Here is a 21,469-nt window from a genome sequence, read left to right as displayed (position 1 = left end):
TGATAGGATGTACACACTCCTGCTCTGGGGCTGAACTTCAGTTATAATTGGTCAAAGTGGTTTAACGTGCTTTTGTTTAATGTTCTTAGTTTACTACTTATTCACATAAACACACACATACGCACAATCTATAATTAAAACATTCTTTGCTGATTTTTTTTTCTTTCCACAAAAACCCCAGACCAGATCAGAATGATTGGCTTTAACTACAAAGGGTAATTTTGAGAGCTACTACATTCAAGCAAGCCATAAATATGAGTAACACACAGTTGGTTCTCGTGGTTTTCAGCATCTGGGAATGAGACAGAAGATTTTTGGGTTTCAGATTTGTCTCCAGTTCATTCATCGTATTAGTACAGCCACATCTGAATAGAATTACATGTGGAAGCTGATCTCCCTGCCTCAAGGATAGATTTCTTTTTGCATTTCACAAGTTCTTTACCCTGGTAATGGAAATGACACTGTCCACTCCCAGTACTTCCCTCCCTTAAAAGCCTACAGGAAAAATTGCAAGTGAAGGGTTCATTGGCATTCAACAAGCCATCACGTACTGTACTACAGCAGTCACCTACACTGACAGCTGATATATCCTGAGATCCTAGAATACATACCATTGGAGCTGGTCATTTTAGTTGTGTCCATCTAACCGGCACAGATCTGAAACTTTGTTAATCTGGCTAGCTAGTTGAGAACATTTTTAGAGCAAAAAGATCTATTAGAAACCCAGCTACCCTGATTAATCAATTCCTGTACATCAAAACGATGAGAGAAAACAGCAGCCAGAAAATGCTTCCTGTTTTCACTGAGCTTGAAACACGATTTCTGACTCTGAAACAATCCAGATCTCCCTCATCATGCAGCCAAGGCAACTACAAATCTTACTCTCAGATTCTTTGGTCTGAATATTTCCAGTGCTGAAGCTGCTGCAGCAATGAAGGGTGGGCTCACTGCCTGCTTCCTGTGGACTGGATACAGACCCAATAGTTTCTCTTGGACCACTTAACAGGATAGGTGCCTCCCTTTGCCAAAGTTAAGTTTGTAGGAAAGGTGTATTTCTAGAATTTAGAGGAAGCAGTGGTGAAGTCTCTTAAAACACTATTAACAATTCACTTTCAGTATATACACTAGACATGGCCAACTGGTTATAGTCCCAGAAATAGGGAAATGACACAGCAGACCGGATCTGAACGGTAAAAATTTATGATCAACTTTGAAATGCACAGTGAAAGGATGAGAGGCAACAGACAAGCTGCAGGAAAGGAAATTCCTCTTAGGTATTAGGGGGGAAAAATTTAATCTTTACCATGAAAGGTGTCAAACACATTGGTCAGAAGGTTGTATCCTTTCAGGTACCAAGAACTTGACTGGATAATGCCCTGAGCAACCTGATCTAACTTTGAAGTCAGCCCTCCTTTTGCAGGGGTTTGGATCAGGTGACCTGCAGAGGTTTGTTCCAATCCAAGAGAAAATCAGAAGTGGGAATGTAGGAAACTTGTGGCTGAATCAGTAATGTTAAGTACTGAGAAATAAGTCTAAGCTATTTAAGATAGCAAAAGAACTAAAGCTAGATAATTAAACAGCATACAAAGAAAGAAAGTAGAAATCTATAAATTTAACTTAATGCAAAATGGAACAAAGAATTACTTCTATAGTCCTCTGTTATAAGCTAAATGTTCAGAAGACTAAAATGCCACTGAGGATCACTTAATGATAACATTTACTTAATGCACTATTAGAATGCATAATGGATAACACAGAAATAGTGCACGTCTCTAATGGCAATATATGAACTCATCAGGACCTTAAATACTATAGTCCTATCCTTGAAAGAATAAAAAAGAGAAGGCAGCTCAGAGAAAAGTGATAAAAATGAGACAGAATTCCACAAGAGGTCAGATCAAAAAGCTTTTTTGAAGAATACAGATATAAACCATGAATAATATCAAGGTTATCTGAGAACTCCTGAAGACATCCACCTACATATTAATTAAAAACTAAATGAAAAGAAGGTATTCTGTGTGTCTTACTGGTTGCTGCTTCAGAGGCAAGGAAACTAGTAAGGACCATGCCAGAAGCAGGTTACTACCCATGACCTGAACTGGTGCTATGGAAATTACTTGGTTTACGATCAGAAGCAGCAGCTTGCTTTCATGTAAGAGTTCGGTTTTGATATGGAGTAGCATCATCTGGCTGAATCGTTTGGCATTGTGAGGATCAGTTGATAGCTCACAAAATGCAAGCAGAACGCTACAAATGTATTCTTCAAGATTCAAAAAGAAGTGTAGTCAGTTTTCATCTCAATGCCCTATCTTCTAGTCTCTAGATAACCTATTAGCTATAGACCAATTTTGTTTTCTACATTAAACACTTATTACACAAGAAGTATTATTTTGTTATTCAAAGTACTGTACACCATATGCATCATTCTTCACATATCACAACTGTTTAGTTGAGCCATTCTCAATTACCAGAGTGATTAGATACAAACTTAGTAACTAATTGCTTTAAGATGACTGTAAGAAATGTTCTTATAGACCTGAGAGGAAATAGCACTCTAACATGCAAGTTTGATCATTCTTACCTTGACATATTCCTGTCTTACCCTAAATCTCTAGTATTAAAATTAAGTTCAAATAGATGCAAAGCTCCTAAGGCTATTAAGATCTATTCCATAACACTTAAATATTCATTTTCTTGCATTTCTTCACTTGAAAGCATGGAGGAATTGTTAATGCAGACAAGGAAACCTTTGAGTAACTATTTCTCAGTCAGTCTTCTGAAACATAGTTGCATCTCCTTATTTATCATGAAGGGGAAAAATGGCAGAATATATCTGTCAAGGTTTTTGCTCATCTCTCCGAATACAGTGCATTACTTGAACAAATAGAGCAACTTAGAAGCATTCTACATAGTAAGAATTAGAAAGATTTTCTTTTGCTGCTAATTTGTAACATACGGATTCTCTCGTTTGCTTACATTACACATCTCAGGTTAGGAAGTGACAAAATGAAAAGTGAGTCCTAAGCCCTTTTCTGTAGTACTGCCATAAAAATAAAGCTACTAAAATACAACTTAATTTCATGCTGATCAACTGGCAGATTGAGACAAACACATTCACAGTTGTATGTAGACACAGACAACCGTTTTGTGACTTTCCATATGTACACAGAATGGAGATGATCTAATCAGCCCTGGCACAGCGTAGTCATTCAAAGTTTGTACCATAATATGTAATACACTTCAGTTAAAAAGGCACTGGTGTTTCTCAACAAATGTCTCCATGCAGACAAATAAGAAAAGATGGAGAACATAATGCTGTCTCTATAGTACACATAGGAAATTTTTGCTAAACACACTGCGCACAGGATAGGAGGAGGACAAAACGAGAGTTCACCAATTCTCTTCAAAATATGACTGCCGTTTTGGTTTTTTTTTCCCACTTACCATGCGTGTATTCACTATCAGTGTCAAACAAGATAGCAGTGTTTTTCTTCCTCCCTCCTACAGCTGATGAACAAAGCACTGGAGACCAGAGTGGGATTTCTATTAGAAATTATTCATATGCCTAACAACACAGGTATGTTACACAGTAAGAAAAATCACGTTTTTTCCCACCCCAGAACAGGCTAAATTAAAATAGCTACAGAAGTTCTGAAGATTCCATATGAATATTTCAGTATGAGAGGACACATTAGACAGAAGGGAATCAAGTATGTCTGTAACTCTGAAAGGACATGGTCAACTAATATTTCTACGAAAAGCCGGGATGTAGAAGCTTGTTGAGAACCACCACCAGCGACTACAGCTAAACAGAATCACTCAGGAAACTCATTTTCAGCAGGGAGCTGATGACAGCTGCCACATTTGTGATGAGGTAGAAGAAAACTTAGGGTGGGGAAAGCTATTCCGCAGCCACATTTGAAAGGTGCTTAATACAACAGAGTACTGGAAATGCACATTACCAGAGGGACAGGGAATCTCTGCAGGAGCCCTGTATATTGTCCACCAACACGCTACCAACTGTTGAGCATGTGCTGCAGTGAGATGGGCAAGCTAAGCACAGCCCACTGCCAGTCAACCCACACCAGTTACACCAGTTACCCTATCATGGGACCAGCTGAGCTGAGGGGTTTTGAGGCAAATGCCTTTGGGCTGCCAACATTCTCCAGCCTGCCGCTTCCCATCTCTTACTCGGCAGGGGAAGAGGGCTCCCTTCGCAGGTGAGGATCGGTAAGGTATCGGCTGGAAATCAGATTGCTGCTTCAGCCTTCTGAAGCTGACAACCCAACATGGGCTTTTTTCAGTTGTGCAATGATTTTTACTGCAGTTTTATGTGACCAACATATACAATGACTTGTTGAATTAACAAGGGTAAAATCATGGTAATGCTGAAGCCTGCCTACAGGTTCAGTTATACTACAAGCCATGGCACTGAAGTTTTGTTAACAGGATATCATAGCAGCAATCATAAGAGTTAAAAATATAAAGCGAAAATGTATTCATTTTCTTGTGTTCAGTGATGTGTCACGTGAAATCCGAAACACTGAATTAAGAAACTTTGAAAATTTGAATGACTTCTACACTGCACTTCTGATGTTCCTGTTTCTCATTCCATGAAAGGTTACTCACCTCTGATTAAGAGTCTCTTTGCCGACAATATTTTTAAAGAGATGTATTTTGAGATTAAAAAATTGTTTCTGAACTAATACATAACCTCATTTTTACACTCCACTGCTCCACCCTCCACATCAAAAGTCTATTCTGCTAAGATAAATTAAAAAAAAATCCAAAACATGACCCAAACCATCACTCACCCATACACATCAGAAAATCAAAAATAGTATTTTGGTGGTGGCTATTATGCAGTATCAGAAAACCACAGTCTGAACTTCAGATTGTGTATAAAAGCAGGAGGGATGACAGAGTATCTAAAGAGCAAGAACATTAAAAAATGATGACACTGTCACTCATCCTATCCTTCTCACTGATTGTACTAAAGGCATAAGTCGTCTTATATAATACTAAGACAGCATTTTTTTTCCTTGTTTTTTCTTTAGTCATCTTGGCACACTTCAATATCTTTCTGATAAATATACCATATCATTACTTTCATAAATCTACTTCAACCTCATAAGATTTGCAGGGCTATCCAAAATGAGAGGTCAATGAAAGACAGATATTTCGATGCTTTATCTTATATTAATCCCCCATCATCTCACCTATGTATTTTTAAACCAGCAACATAACACTACAATTTAAAATTTCCCTTGCTTTGTGTATGAACACTGTTGTGTACTGCTGTAGGAGTAACAGAGATGACATTGAGTAAAGCAACTTGGAATATCCATCTAAAATAGCTGTAAGAGCCAAATATAATTCCACACAACTTTCGCATGAGTCTAGGTTTAATCTGATTTACAGGACAGTTGGCCAATGACATTTATCATAAAAATATCTTCTCCATTAAGCAAATCTCATTTTTCTTTCCAAAAGGAAATTTAAGGTATACTCTGAGCGTTCAGTGGTTCATTTTCAAGATCAGCCCACATAATTTTTTCTTAACAAAACAAAGCAATTCAGTTAAAAAATGCAGACCAATGTAATGACATAGTCATATTGCTTTTGGCTATGTTAACTTTGAAATTCATGCCAATTTAGCTATTTTTCTTTAGGTTTTATTAGAAAAAAAGCAGCAGATCAACATTACAATTCAGAGTCTAATCTAAATATGCACTTGACAATGAAGCACATCTGAATATGAACTAAAAAAGGATTCCAGAAAACCTTCAGTTTTACCAACCTCCTGCTACCCAAATCATGTATCTTCTGGCTTTCTGAGGACTGAAATCAAACAAGGAACAAAAGATTTATTGCTATGAAAACAAAACTGTAGTACAGTAGTATGAGTCTTGGGCGCTAAGCTTCTTCTGTCAAGTTAACTTGATTTTGAAGTGTACTTAAATCTTTTGTTTGGCCATGAAAGTCCATAAGCTGACTGACCCATGTACAAACTGAAATGGAAGGCCTGGACAAAGAAAAAGTTAGACAGCATGTTAGCCTCCAGTTTCAGAAAGTAATAAAAAGATACAATTCCAACAGCCAAGAAATTAAAACAAAAAAATTGAAAAAAGTTGATCTGACATTCAAGAGCTAAGTTTATTCTTATGCTCACTTTGCGCCCAAAATAATTTTAGACTCACCAGAAAAAAAAAAATAGTATTCATGGACTATCACACAATTGAAAAAGAGAAACAATTGCCTTTTGACTTAGTTATTTTCCCCCACTGAGGTACAAAATCTACTTATAAATTTGATACTTCACTATAACAAATTGTACTTTTCATAGTTCTGATTTAGTTTCCATTAAACCCTGTTTACTTTTTGTTTTTAAACCACAGAATTCTTTTTTCATGTTACTGAATCTGCTTTCCAGCTGTCTCACTCATTTATTTGTGGATCTATATTTAGTAGCCTGGTTACCACTGCTAACCAGAAAAAAAAAGTATTCTTGGGACTTTCTTCATTACAACAGCACTTTCAGCAGAGGTTACTGATGTGCAAGCAAACTACAATGATATGCAGCTCTTCAGAGAAACTATTTCATTGATTATGTTTCCACTGTCCAAATGTTCTCTAAATAGCTTGCTGGAAGAAACTCTTTCGGTCTTGTAAACATCAGTGGGTGCAGTTTCACTAGTATGTGTGGTAGTTTCACATCCTTACACAGGAAGGCTGGTTCACAGCTACTGAGAAGCTGCAGGAGTTCTAACAGCTGACAAACTGTGGATTCTGCCGAGCAGAAGTTTCTTCTGTTGCTACTTAACAGCGTAGCCAAAGTATCAGCCGAGGTAGCCCAGTCAATCCTTGCTTTGCTTTAGAACCTCTCAGAATATTTCTGGAAGGGTGACATTGCGAAGCAGCCACTGCTGGGAGCGGCTGGCGTTTAACCCCTGCCGTTGCAGTCTCTGATGCTGGGTACCTGGCTGTCCTCTTCGGTGGCTTTGTCCAGGCACTGGTTACTGTTCACATGCAACAGGGTTAATTTCTTGGAGACAAAACAAAAAGAAATTAGGTTGACAGGTTGACCAGGCATAAGCTAACCAAAATGTTTCTAGTGGCCATTAAAATTCCTCCATAGGAAAGTAGGAACTAGACAAGGCTGGTTGGTTACTGACTCCCTGTCCTAAAGCATTTAAATACGCTCTTTGATGTTGTAGATACTGAAAACACTGCTCCATGAAAAACAGAACAGTCTGAACTTTTAAATGATGTTCTTTATCAAGCAATATCCACCATTCTTTGACTATACAGTTAGAACAGTTAAAAATTCAAGTTTAGCAAGATATATAACTTCAATTATTAGTTATAATAGTAGTATAGATCAGAACGAACATACTGAATAAATATTCAGAAGTATGCTTTTTTTCTCAGTTGGGGACACAGAACTGATCTCATGCTATGTTCCTTTAGTACTATGTTCTTTTTTTAAAAAGTATGTTCTTTAAAAAAACCCCAACAAACAGATATGTGTAAATTCACATACATATATAGTTTCCAATACCTACTAATCCTACTTATGCAATCTTCCATACACTGCTCCAGCTACTTTGGCACTATCCTCATTGAGAAGAGATCTTCAGAAGTTGCATTTCCTGCCACTGCACTACGGATACTCATCAGTGCATCAACTTGTCTACGGTACTGACAGGCATTACTGCCAGTGTTTCTTCTCTCACTCAGCAGCACAATCAGGACACTGGACTGACTGAAAAGTGGCAGAACAGGCAGGCCTTATGTGCATAAGCAGCAAGGGTAAAAAAACCAAACAAACAAAACCAAAAAAAAAGTAACCAAACCAAACAAACAAAACCAAAGCAAAAAACACACAAAACCCCCCCAAGAACCTGAGCACATCAATCTTCTGCACTCATACAGCAGCTAAAGAATGTAGGAGTTGGAAGCAGGTAAGTAACTAACCAAAGCTTTTTTCTTCACCCTACTCTTTTTTTTTCTTCCTAGGAGACGTTAAGAGAAAGGGACTTCTTACATGCCTCCTGCACAGAGGCAGAAGGAGAAAAACTACAGAAAAATCATCCAGCTATGTGGGTAGGAGCTCTTGTTAAGTATTCTCTAACTTATTTTTGTGCCTTATTAGTCAGCTTTCAATTAAGTTCTAAAGATTACACCTAGATTTTCCATTGACAGAATAAAAAGAAAGAACACATACAACCAAATTTATAGCCGAGGATCAACACAGGGAAGTCTGTTTTACAGTCTGTGGCAAACTACTGCAAGATAGACTGTTTCAATTATAATTCTAAAGATGCAACGTTCTTACCATTGATAAGGTATTTGGTGTTTGACTAATCTTAATACACTCAGTGATTCACCATCTTGCTTACTTAAGTGAGGCAAACTACATTAAAACCAAGAACGAATGGTTCCCAAGACTCAATCATTTCAATTAACATTTAATCCTGAAAGCCTTCAACAGCTTTTTTCAGTCTCCTATTAGCAGTTGCTAGCAACATGTAGAAATCCTAGCAGATACACACCATCTTCCATGGTAACTGTCATGCTAATAAAAAAATAATAATTTATGCATATTTCCTTTTAGTTTTAAAGGCTGTAGGTAGTGTTAATACAGCTGCTAAAATCCATAGCAAGCCTATTTAGGTAGAAAAATCACACAACCCCCTTTGTTTCTTCCCTTATTTTTCTTTTTTCCCAATCGATGAAATGACTTTTTAGTAGCTAAATTACTGGCAAGATTCGTCTTCCATAAATTGTCTCACAACTGTCTTTTGCAATGACTAATTATCAATTAACAATATCAAAAACTAGCTATGATGTAAATCAGAGTTCGATTACAAAATTGTTTTTAAATCTTGAAAATTAAATTAATGATGAATGGATCAACAGTCAATAATTTCTTCATCGGTCAGTTCAACCTATGAACTTCAACATAGATTAGAATATCATGCACAAGAAAGAGAATGATTAAAATAAAGCTGTTTAAAGCACCTCTACTTTAAACATACCACAGTTAGAAATGTAAATCTTCCCTAAAATTTTGAGACGTTGACTTTTTTTAATTAAAAACGTATTTCCTTTTAACCTTGTGCAAGATAAGACACCAGTTGCTTCATTTGTCAAAAGATTGTTGGCATCTTTTTCTGGTCCAGTAGATACCTGGAATAGTTTTCCATTGTTGATCTTATAACAAAATACTACACTAGCAGACTAGTTTTCCCCCAGGGATCCAAACACACATTGAAAAGTATTCTTCTAAAAGCTCCCCCCAAACTCCCCAGGTAATTAAATCAATACAGATGCCCACTAAGTGACTATACCATGAATTAGTAACAGAGTGAACACAATCTTGACTTTATTCCCTGTTTTGACTGTCAAAACAGTGGTCCCACATCGGAATATGTTGCTTTGTAAGCTCATGTAAAAACCAAAGTTGCCTCATTTTAATGTCACAAGCCCTTAAAAACTTACCACTGGATCATATTCCCAAAGCTGATTTCCTTTTAGGTGGTGGCACTTGAGCATTGTTACTGGTCCATTAAGTTTGGATACATCTAAACACAAATCATCTGTTCGAATTTCTTTGTTGGCAGTATATGAGAAAACCTAGAAAGGAAAAGGATGAGAGGAACTGGAAAAAAGAGCTCAACTAAAAGATTCCTGGGGAAGGAGGAGCATTTGTGCATTACTTCATTAATACCCACTAAATGTTTTGCTCTTTTCCCTTCAGCACGAATAGTAAGACTTTTTTTGGTGTTTTTTTTTGGAGGGGAGTAAATACAAACTAGATGAGCAAGCTCTTAAGTCAAAATTTAGTTCCTTTTTTTTTTTTTGACTTGCAGACTCCCTCCTGCTTAGGAACAGGAGGTTCCACAAAACAGGGAATCTGTATATTGGAAAACAATTCATCAAGAATTATTAACAAAGTACAACAAAACCAGATATGTATAATAAATTCCAGAACTGGCACAGCGAGAAAAACAACTTTTCAGGTTCAGGCATATTTGAGTTTTTTTGAACTAACAATGCCAATCAAGAGGTCTAACCAGAAGACAGTTCCAGAGATTCTACAGAAGGTGAAGTATAGCTTATAGCAGCTTTCTCTTCCTTCCTCTTCCCCTCATTCCATTTTTGACTTGAACGTTTGACCTAAAACCTATTGCAATGAGGCCTCAGAAAACTACAGGTGAGAAACCACCAACAAATCTTCTCATGCATTTCCTCCTCCAGGTATCATCTTCAATGAGGGTTTCCTAAACTTTCCAATTTAAGTTGGAAAAAATCAAAGAATTGTGCCAATCAGTGTTCCAAATAGTTCAGATATGTTAAGATAATTTTTTTTAAAAAGTTGTCACCTGATTGCCACCCATTCCATGGCAGTTAAATATTCCAACCTTCTCATTCTCTTTTCTTGCCATGTTATCCAGACACTGATTTGTCTCCACATTTCTTATCTGGGAGTGAAAAAGAGCATATCAAAGGCTGTTATTTTTCAAAGGGAACTAGGTCCATATTATACCACACCAGCACCAGTTCTCTCACCAGAGGGTATGTGAATGAAATGTAAAATACAGGAACCGTACTACAATAATAGACCACTGCCCAAGACTCCAACTCCCAAGCAAACATTCGTGCTACCAGGTTACAGAACCACGTTGGCTTCTTTCCTGACTTTCAAGGATCTGTCCATCTTGGGGATGCCTCCTGCTAAAGACTCAGCTACTACAGGAAGGACACAATTGAGCCTCCAGCCTAAAACCTTCAGAAGTTTTAAAACATTCTGCTAGGCACAGTGGCTGTAATTCCCTTTGAAATCATGGATGACTGGGTTCAATTTGCTCACTTCTTGAGTTACAGCCTTAATCCCTGTATTACTATACAGTAAGCAGGCATGAATACCAAGTCTCCTGATAGTCATGCAGCAGCACAAATGCCTACTTCATTTTGTTAAAAGCATTTCTTTCAAATACAAGAAGTATAAAATCACCCTATAACAGGCTCAATACAGCTTGTAGGGGAGAGTAGGTACCGGCCTACATAGGACAGCCTCATCTGTACTACCTCTGCAGTCACTTGTTCCTAATAAATAAATAAAGTAAGTAAGTAAGTAAGTAAGTAAGTAAATAGCTCAGGGGGTCACTGGAATTTGTGGGTCCCTGATGAGGGTTCTGGGGGTAAAGTTCAGAGTAACTTCTAGGCAAAGCTTTGCTTGACCTGGCCAACTATGCTCCTACTCTACATAGAGAGGATTTTGCAGAAAGCTATCCAGAATTATGCGTTTATGAAGAAATATTTCTAAATATATTCTATGTGACATTTAACACTGTAGTAACAAAGGGAAAATTTTGAAATTCCAGCACTGTATACCAGTTCTCTGCCCCACTGAGAGGCCAGATGTATTGTTTTACAGATGTCAGGAACACAAGTGCAAGGTACTTGAACCTTGCTGGAGATAACTGGTTTGCTCTACTCAGTTCAGAATACAAACAGCTTACTGTGCAACATACTTTACATAGAAAAGTACATAGGGTATATAAATATATAGGGTAAAATCTTACCTCTCCCAGAGAAAAGTAGTGGCGTGGAATTTGGGAATCAGGATAAACATTCTCCAGGTACCAGGAGAAAGGCTTACACTGGAGCTTGCGTCTTAGTCCAAGTCGCGATGATATGTCCCCATAATCAACTTTAGTAACCCCTGTAGAAACAAAGTTTTATTCAAGGGCTAATAAATGTTATATAATTATAGCCCTATAATATACAGCTTGCATGAAAGATATTCTCTTTAGAAATTCATCTCTACACATAGAATTTTCTTTTTTCTTCTTCTTTTTTTTTTAATTTTTGTTTATTTAATAACAGCATTATGTTGTTTATATTCTCAGAGAGGACACTTCGGCCACTACCTGTGACTCCTTTTTCCAGATAATTATACAAAAGATGGAATCACTAGATCTGTGCTGCATATGACGATTTCTTGTATGTGGTTTGTGGAACAATTTGAATGCAGTTGCTTACTAAATTATCAGAGGAGAAAGGCTGAAACCGTTATAGTGACTAACGCCATTCTACCCCCAATGGCAACTGGGGTGCCTATCTATGCAGCATAACATAACAGTCTCCTTCTCTGGAGCAAGGAGTATTCCATTTTAATTTAATTCTGTAAGCCCAGTACCACCTGCCAGACCCTGCACCATCTATTTAACTGCACAAAGAAACAGGCAGAAAGCAGCCTTCATACAGGGAACTAATCCTTTAATAATTCAGTATTTGTTCAATATAACTGCAGCATTTGCAGGAAGTATGTTCACCATTAGGTCTCTTATCATTGTTTGTGGTATTTTGCTTGCCTTTTTTCTCCTTTGTGCCTCATATATCAAAGTGCTTATTCTTCCTGTATCTTCCCACCCCTTTATGGTTGTTTTAAGTCCTTCTGAAAATGAATTTGTGCAAGTAACATCTGTAGATGGGTTAAGGAAGGTGTGTATGTTCCATAGGTATTCTGCCTCACCAGAATTAAGCACTATTGTCATTAATATTCCAGTAATATTAATTATTTCAGGGTAGGATAATTTCTATTTTTCAGGCTTCAGGTTCTTTTTGTGTTTTCCACACAACACTTCATACAACACAGGTCAAAAGTAATACACTACCAACAACAAAAAAAAAATCAAAAAAGAATACAAAACCAAGTCCTAGCAATTTAAATTCCTCTCAGAGACCACAAATATAGCTCAATTGGCCACCACACCACAAAGCTCCAGCTGCATACCATTTTCAGAAATCCTTCCACTTAGAGGACTTTGAATTTCCTCTAAAATTGATGACCTTTTGAAACCGAGTTCGAGACACTCCTAAATTGGCGTATTATGTTATTAAATCAACCCACCAGCAGATGGTGTATTTCAACTCAATTAAGATGGATAACTGCATAATTTCATCGTAAATGTTTGTAGGTATCAGTAAAAACATTAGTAATTTCAATATTCCAGAAAGAAAAAAATGCTAGCTAGGATTTTTTTTTTAATTTATTTATTAAAACTAAAGACTTCTTAACAAAGATGCTGGAGAACTATAGTGGTAAGGGAATGAAAGCAAAGGAAAGTATGTTTTTTAATGAAATTTTGAATAGTGTGAATGAAATCTAAAAATTTTTTTGAATAGAATCCCAGAAGACTTCAGTTTGGGCTTTCCAGTCATAAAAGAAGTCTTCAAACCAAAACACAAGACAAAAAAGAGGAAAAACACAACTCTAGGCATTGCCCTATCTTCCCCAAAGCAAATATTTGCTCTGTACCTAAAGCAGCACTCTTTCAAAATATGATGAAATACAAAGAGAAAGGCTGTTCTGAGCACAGTTAAGTAGGGAGTTCATCATTTTTCAGTTAATGAAAAAGCAGCTGATGGATGTAACATTTATCACATCAACGTTATAACAACCTTATGACAACCAAAACTCATTCATCAGTTTGCTACACTGACCTTCAGAAAACAACACTTAAGGCTTTGTCATATCACTGAATGGCAGTAAGAATTAAAGTCACAGCCATGCAGAATTAAATGCAAAGTGATACTTAATAGCATACAAGTGTGCCTTTTCTTAAAGTAGTTTTAAATGTCATCACGCAGAAAGAAAAATGCCAGTTGCTTTTCCCTCTATTGCACTGAGAGAAACTGTGTGTATCATACTCCATTTAACCATTTTTAGGCTAAAAGATTTTTATAAAATCCTCCTTGAAGTTAGGTCCGCACCAAACCCTATCGTGGCATACAGACTACAGATAGCATCAGGTTAGCAGATGAACTGAATTGCAGAACCCATATAGTTACCTTAGCGGTGTCGCCTACCAAGGCTGAATTACTCTGTTTCCTAGGTTTCAAGTATCTTATCTATTTATATTATTCGAAACTAGCTTGAGTGTTTTTATTCATTTGGACTATACAGTGCAGCTGCAGTTACTTACGGGTAACAGTTCTATTTGGGGAAAAAAATTGGAAAAAAAAAAAAGGAAGCAAGCTAGGAAAACTGCAAAGGACAAAAATTAAGTACATACCTAAACCATTATTTCCTCCACAGATAAGAAAAATTCGCATACACACGACACTGTGATATATACCTTCTGGTGTTTTTGTATTTGTTTTTAAAGGCTCAGCTAGAAAACCCCAAACCAAATCAAACAAAACAAAACAAAACAACTACAAAAAAAACCACCTCAAAAACAAACAAAAAAAATCCCAAACCCATGAATTAGATCAAATCTTCCTCTCAGGAGACAATTAGACCAGACTCTGCAGTTATTTGCCTCATGAGGAAGACAATCATGCCTACTAGTTATTCTTTCAAATATTTGGGTTTGGTTCATTAAAAAACAAGAACAAAAATCAGAAACAGTATTTAGCAGTCCTTGCTACTGTTGTCTTTACTTGATCATGCAATATTTAATTTTTTTCCCCAACTTCACCCCCTCCATATCTTATTTACATCAATAACCTCCCTGATGATTCTCTCACCCAGCTTGCTGTTTGCTGTGGGATGATCACGTGAGGGGTTTTTTTTCCACACATATGCTTAAAATTGTACTCAAAAATAAAATATTGATAAGGCAAAAAATCCCACATCAAATCATCCAATCACACCATCACTAGTTCTTTTGTACAAACATAAAATTATGCTCAACACTTGCCTGTGCTGTCACTATTCCTGAAGTCTGACTACTCTAATCAGTAATACAGATATTATACCTTTACAAAAACATTCATATAATGATGTCTATCAGTACAATACTCCTCCTTCAGTTTAATTGCCTTTGCCACCTCTTTTAAGCTCTCCATCAGCTGTGTTGCAACAGCTCTGCCATCCTCAAAATTTCAAAAGAGCTGAAGATTTGCTTGCCAAGTTCAATGTGTGGCAATAAATTTATGCTAAATTCCTTTGGGAAAAAAAAGAAAGCAGCATGATGTTTTCATCATGATTATAAATTTCTCACCGTTTTTAAAAGCACAGTATGAAAACTCTTCTAAAACTAGCCTTCTGTTTAAAAAAATCATATAACTTGTTTTTATTTAGTATTATCAACCTTGATAAGCGATAATAACTTAAAGCCAGTTTCAACAGGTATATTATCTACATTCCCAATTGAAGCCAGCAGGGAATACTACCTGAAAACAAGAACACATGAAATCATTTAGTACCTATTTTGAAGGCAGGCTTAGCTACGTTGCAAGACACGGACTCAGGCCCTTCTTGGTCCTCCTTTTCAACCACAAACGAAAACATTATCTATTTCTAGTTTGTATGTACTGAATCTTGACTTACCACGCTTGGCTAGAGACAAGTGCATGCAGCAATTAGAAATCAGGCCTACTGACGCAGTTTTCAGGATAACACATCTGTCTGTCTAGATGGCTCAGGTAATTCTGCAATGCAGTCTTCTCAGTGCTGGATACTTAGCCCCAGTGCAACACAAGATACCTTCTGGGGCAATCTTTGGGTCAACAATAAGTTCCGTAAGAGTTACACGATGCTTGTTGGAGCCGCTTTTCAGGATGTCATTTTTTCAGGATGTTTTTCCCAATGCAAGAGGCTGCTGAATGACAAGGATGTACACTGGACAAGGCGCAGGGGAATGCATGTAGGAGCTGGAAACCAGACTCACACGCAGCATGAGGAAACCCCATAGCCTGAAAGTATCCATGCTTCATCTTTAGATTAAGGATACCAAGAAATTCTACAACTGTCAGTTTACCATTAACTACTAGTTAGGAGAAAGTTAAGGGGAGGCAGCTGTAGTATGTCAGCCTAATGCTTTGCAGCTGGTCCTGCTGTGGAAAGGGGCAGCTTTCCCTCGCTCTGTTTCAGATTTCTGCTGCACCTCCTGTGCTGACACAGCTGCTAACTTAACCAGCTGAGAGCCAACCCACAGGACAAATGATCCTGAAAGGTTCAGCAAGTCGAATGAACTGACACAGATGAACAACCAACAAGTGAGGGTAAATGAAGCCTTGACACCTGCCATGAAAAGCAAGGCACTCTCCTCACAGCAAACTGTTTGACTGACATTGCCATCTCGTGAAGCCTCACTTGGACAATCCAGTCCTAGCATTTTAGGCTGGAGAAAGTGATGAAAGGCCAGCACTAGAAATAAAAAAGTGGCAGAGTCCACAGAACAGAACGACCAGACCTGCATGTGCTGGATCGACTTTTCTGAAAACTTCAGAGGAAATGATCTGGGAAAAGGCACCTTTCAGTGACGCATGACTGCGAGAAAAACTGTTGGCTAATGAGAAAAGACTACAGCGAGTGCCATTACTGCTGTGGAGAATAGCTGCCGCATGCAGTGAGATGGGCTTGATTTTGGCTGAGCAGCAGCTGCTGCAACGCTTTCCTGCCCAACCTCCATCTGTACCTAACCACTTGTAAGCAGAGAGATGGCTTCTAAAATGCATGAAAGCTTAAAACAGACAAGTAACAGTTTCTACTAGGCTGTACTTACTGAAGAAAAAAGGATTACAGGCTTACTTCCTGAGAAGGCAGCTTTGCATTTAACTATATTACATCAATAGTAAAAAGTCTCTTGAGTTCCTATCATTCATGCAGTAAAACTTTTTTTTCCAGACAACATAGATTACATTAAGTGGGAAAGCTACCTGAGAATCTTAGGTTTGCTTTCCTGGACCAATTCCTCTGTGATTCACTATCTTAGGGAAGCAGAAGAAAAAGGATTTAAACGAGGAAACAAATTTCTTGTTAGCTATGCTCAGCGATGCCTGTCAGCATGTTACACCTCCTTCAAAATCCAATTTTCTCATCCATGTCAGCTAATGAGAAGAAACCTGGATGCACAGAGGATTGCCTGTTCTCCTCACTCATCCGTACCCAGACTTGCAAACCAGCACCAGCTTAAAAAAATCCTCACCTCACTCCTTGCAAGAACTTGTGACACTGTTACAGCAATATTGAAATCATACATTGTACTAGCAAGGAGTTTCACAGCCTGCACACCGTACTCTACCAGAGGGTCACTATCGCATCATTCTGCAAGAACTAAAGATTGAAAATTTTTTATATTAGAAGGATACCTGGAGAAGCAGTATACGGCTAAATGAACCAAAATAGCGGACATTCACTAAGATGACTACTGGCTAAAAAAACTTACTGAAATTTACAGTAATGTTATTTGCTGTTGACAGATAAAAATCTGAGTCTGCAACATTCACATAAGACTGGAGATATCAGAACAACAGTAGTAAGGTGTTTATGAACTTCCCAAAATAGTAATCCTTTCTAGACAATACCTACTGGCTCTCAACTTAGGTGGATTTGGGGGTGGGAGACATGAGCAGTACTGAGTACGTTTATGTGTTTATTCTCTGAATTGTTGCTGCATTACGTCATTACCTACAGCAGTAACAGCTCTCTTCACAGCCCCAGGCAACAAACCAATTTCTGAAAAACCTAACTTATTCAGGTACTATATAATTCTCAAAACACTTAGAAATTCTAGTATCAAACATCAGTGCAGCATCAATATAGGTACAGGTACATAAATGAGATCATCTGCCAGCCAGCAGGTGCAGATGCTCTGAGAGGAGCTTGGCAAGAACACATTCCTACCCAACAATCATTCAGGCTATTAACATACAAACTATGCAGGCATTCATCTTTTGAAAGGAAGGAAAATATACAGTGCAGTTATAGGTAATTGCTTAAGTTACTTTCACTATTTCAATTTTTTTACTCTGTTCTATTTTAAATTAAATTCTTTCATTCCTTTTCTCCAACAGAATGCTTGCCTATTCCACAATATTGCAATGTTATGGAAGACCTATGAAAATAACAATCCTAGAGAATTCAAACAGTGTAACTCCTTTTGCAAGTTTGTACTTTTACCACATGAAGTAGAAGGGCTATGGAGATTATGTGTAAAGTAACAGATCTTTATCACAGTGTTGAGAGATTTACATTTGTTTTTAATAATTAGGCTATTTTTATAGTCTGCTTAGTACATTTTCAAATGTTGCTTGACATGGATACATAAAAGCAATTTTAACCAAAATTGATTGCACTGACTTATATACAATTTTTCTGAATATCTATACACAGCATGTTTGAATTCATAAAGCTTTATTAACAACACAAGGCAGCAACCATAAGCTGTTAGCTTTTGATTTCACCTTATACATTTTGAGTAGTAGCAAGAATTATTTTTTGTAATTAAAATGAAATTGTTACACAGTCGTGAGCAATGCATTCTATTAAGAAGAAAAAAACACCATAAATTCACACAGTCACTTGTACTCACACGTACTAAAACCTGTAATCTAAAATTTGACACTGTTCAGACTCATACTACATTGTGCTACAGCTTTTAAATTTCAATACTAACATACATTTAATAAGCAAGCCATAAGGAAATACTAGTTTTAAAGATACATCTTTGGAAAAGCAGACATGGCATATGGAACTATATGAAATACTTAGTAAATACTTAGGAACTATATTAAATACTTAGTATTTAAAGTCAAATATCCATAATGGCTTGAGTTTTTAGAAAGGATGTCAGTTGCTATCCAAAGCTTGTCTCTGTCTTTTTAAACAACAACAACAAAATTATCCTGTACTAGAAAGTAACAAATCAGTATTTCCCAGGGTCTTTTCTTTTCCCTTTTTTTTTTTCCAGAAACTTTGAGCCCATAGGAACTCTGCTCTCATATTTTATAACCTCTTGTTTTGTTAACATGTGGTTTAAGAAACATAATAAATGTAATCACAGTCAGGTATTTTGGCAACTTGACCCTATACCCCAGATAGTGAAATGCCAACTCCACCAAGCCAGATGATGTTAACTTTTGCCACTCCTGTGACGGAGTTTCACTTAAATCACTTCTGATCTATTCAACCTGGAACGCCTACAACACAGAAGCCAGAGGCCAAACTCCTGCACCTTCATACTCCAGCTGCCTCCAGCTCTGGGGCCCCCAGCACAGAAAGGACAGGGTCCTGTCCTTTGGAGCAGGTCCAGAGGAGGCCCCAAAGATGATGAGGGGGCTGGAGCACCTCTCCTATGAGGAACTGCTGAGAGAGTTGGGGCTGTTCTGCCTGGAGAAGGGAAGGCTCTGAGGAGACCTCATAGCCTACCGGTACTTAAAGGGGGCCTACAGGAAAGAAGGGGAGGAACGTAGTAATAGGACAAGGGGTAATAGCTTTAAACTGAAAGAGGGCAAATTTAGATTAGATGAGGAAGAAATTCATCACCCTGAGGTTGGTGAGACACTGTAACAGGTTGTGCAGTGAAGTTGTGGAAGCTCCCTCCCTGGAAGTGTTCTAGGCCAGGCTGGATGAGGCTTTCGGCAACCTGGTCTAGTGGAAGGTGTCCCTCTCCCTGGCAAGGAGTCCGAACTGGATGATCTTCAAGGTCCCTTCCAACCCAAATCATTCTATAATTCCACGATTAGGAGTTGCATTTGCATAGCTAGTTTTCAGCACTACAGTCAAGCTCTTTGACATTCCATTGAGTATTAATTCTACTGCACAGGAAGCTCAATCATAAATCATGTGCACGTTTAAAAAAAAGAAACAAAAACATCAACCAAAAAAATCCCCACAAAACTTCAGGATATGTTTCTGGCTAACAAAATTATTTTTTAAGACCTTCCTTTTTGTACATCTAATGAGAGCTTTGTCTTAAAAAATTCAAAGCAATAACATTTTTATCTCAATTCTCATGTTCTTTCCCAGGAGTAAAAACATTCCAATTCTTAATAGGTACTTCTCATACTCAAAGACCTGCTTACCTGGGGAAATGATGTAAAAAAAATTTTTAAATTCATCCATCCAGACTTCTGCAAGCCGTCTGTTGTTTTTGTTGATGATCTGCCCTGTACCTCCTGGAAAAGTGTATGGTGTTGCTTTTCTGAACACATGCCCAACATGTGAACAAGTTACAATTTCCAAAGTGCCACCACACTGCCAGATCTGAAAATAATAAAACAATTATTGCATAGCTTCGAATTATCAAAAAAAAAAGTTCACAGATGTTAATCACTTGCTTCTGTTCAAGGTGGAGAAGAAACATTAGGTGACATCTGGAACAAATACATACTTAATGGAAAAGAAATGTATGCCTGTTTCCTACTCAACAGATTAAGATGCTCACAAGTCTCAGTAAGGTAGCAGAACAAAGAATACATCAGGTCTCACAGCGGCAATGCATCAGCAAGAGACTACTTTAGAGAACTGGACAAGCTGACAGCGAAGAAAAAGGCTCACATGAATCACATGGAAGTAAACAGGTGTCCAAAAAAGTCCATCACAAAATAGAATTTTCGTGAAAAAAAACCACAAACCCCCCCAAACAAAAAAAACCACACCACCACCACCAACAACAAAAAAACCACAAACAAACAAACAAACAAACAAACAAAAAAACACCCCAAACCAACACCATACATGCCTCCCAAGTAAAGTTTCTGAAAATATTTTCAGTTTTGTTTTGGACTTCTAAAAATGGCAGAATCAGAAAACTGAGCTGCTTTAGAAATATCTACCTATACACTTTGAGCTGATAAGTAAAACAAAAGGATATAATGCGATTTGGTAGGAACAAAAGTGAGAACACTGATTAAGTCCACATCTAAATGAATACATGTAATCATTAAGTTAGAAAACAGCAAGAAAAGAGAGTAACCAAGGTGCTCATATTTCACCAACACATTAAACCACACACTGATGACATCACCCTTAACTTATACTCCCCAACTAGCTTTTCTAACTGAACTCCTTTTAAAAACACACACACATTCGTTCTTCAGAATGACCACCCCAATCTTTTAATCACAAAGCTCTGCCAACTGACAAACACAATTTTCATTGACAGATACAGTCTCTGTGTGTCTCCTTTGGAGGAACTTGACAGGAAGCAAAGTGCTAACTGCAACAGGAGCGGGCACGGAAGCAGACAGCAGATCTGGACCTTAAACAACTCAAGATGCAATGTCCTGAGTAAAAACTCATTGAAATAAGAAGAGATTTACCTACCCTGAAAGAAATTTCTAAGTTTTCTCCACCCCAAATATCCATTCCAGCATCATATGTTCCAATTTCTTGAAAGTAATCTCTGTCTATTGAGAAAAGACCTCCTGCCATTGTAGGTGTCCTGGGGCAGGGGGAAGACAAAAAATATGCACCAGTCACTATGAGAACATATACGTAAATGCACTTCAAGCTTACACTGACAAAATAGCTTTTTATTTCCTGAGTTCCTAACATCTTCCTTCTCAGTAGACTGTTCTATCCAAACTCAGCTGCCATTGATGCCCTTGCTAGGCTCTAAATTTTCCAGAGATGGAACCTGTTAAGTGACAGTTCTCCTGATTTTCTCACTTCAAATTGGAGTCCAGATAGAGAAACAGCCCCTCTGAAAGCTGCCATTCCTGC

At 37.6% G+C, this 21,469-nt stretch overlaps 1 protein-coding gene across 2 annotated transcripts in view; it reads right to left on the bottom strand.

Moving 5' to 3' along the window:
* Positions 1-5,391: 5,391 nt before the first annotated feature.
* The window catches only part of GALNT1 (polypeptide N-acetylgalactosaminyltransferase 1), a 48,824-nt gene continuing 32,746 nt past the window's right edge, over positions 5,392-21,469 (bottom strand). For both annotated transcript variants that reach the window (XM_009872107.1, XM_009872108.1), the window contains exons 6-11: positions 21,071-21,188; positions 19,828-20,008; positions 11,592-11,731; positions 10,389-10,487; positions 9,505-9,639; positions 5,392-7,045 (exon numbers count right to left, since the gene is read on the bottom strand). In XM_009872107.1, coding sequence (XP_009870409.1) covers positions 6,944-7,045; positions 9,505-9,639; positions 10,389-10,487; positions 11,592-11,731; positions 19,828-20,008; positions 21,071-21,188 — 775 coding nt within the window. In that variant the 3' untranslated portion in view covers positions 5,392-6,943. The remainder of the gene's footprint in view (positions 7,046-9,504; positions 9,640-10,388; positions 10,488-11,591; positions 11,732-19,827; positions 20,009-21,070; positions 21,189-21,469) is intronic.

This window comes from Apaloderma vittatum, unplaced genomic scaffold (assembly GCF_000703405.1).
Source record: "Apaloderma vittatum isolate BGI_N311 unplaced genomic scaffold, ASM70340v1 scaffold6716, whole genome shotgun sequence".
Lineage (NCBI taxonomy): Eukaryota > Metazoa > Chordata > Aves > Trogoniformes > Trogonidae > Apaloderma > Apaloderma vittatum.
Note: the sequence above shows the minus strand (reverse complement) of the source record. Positions and strands in the feature narration are given on the sequence as shown.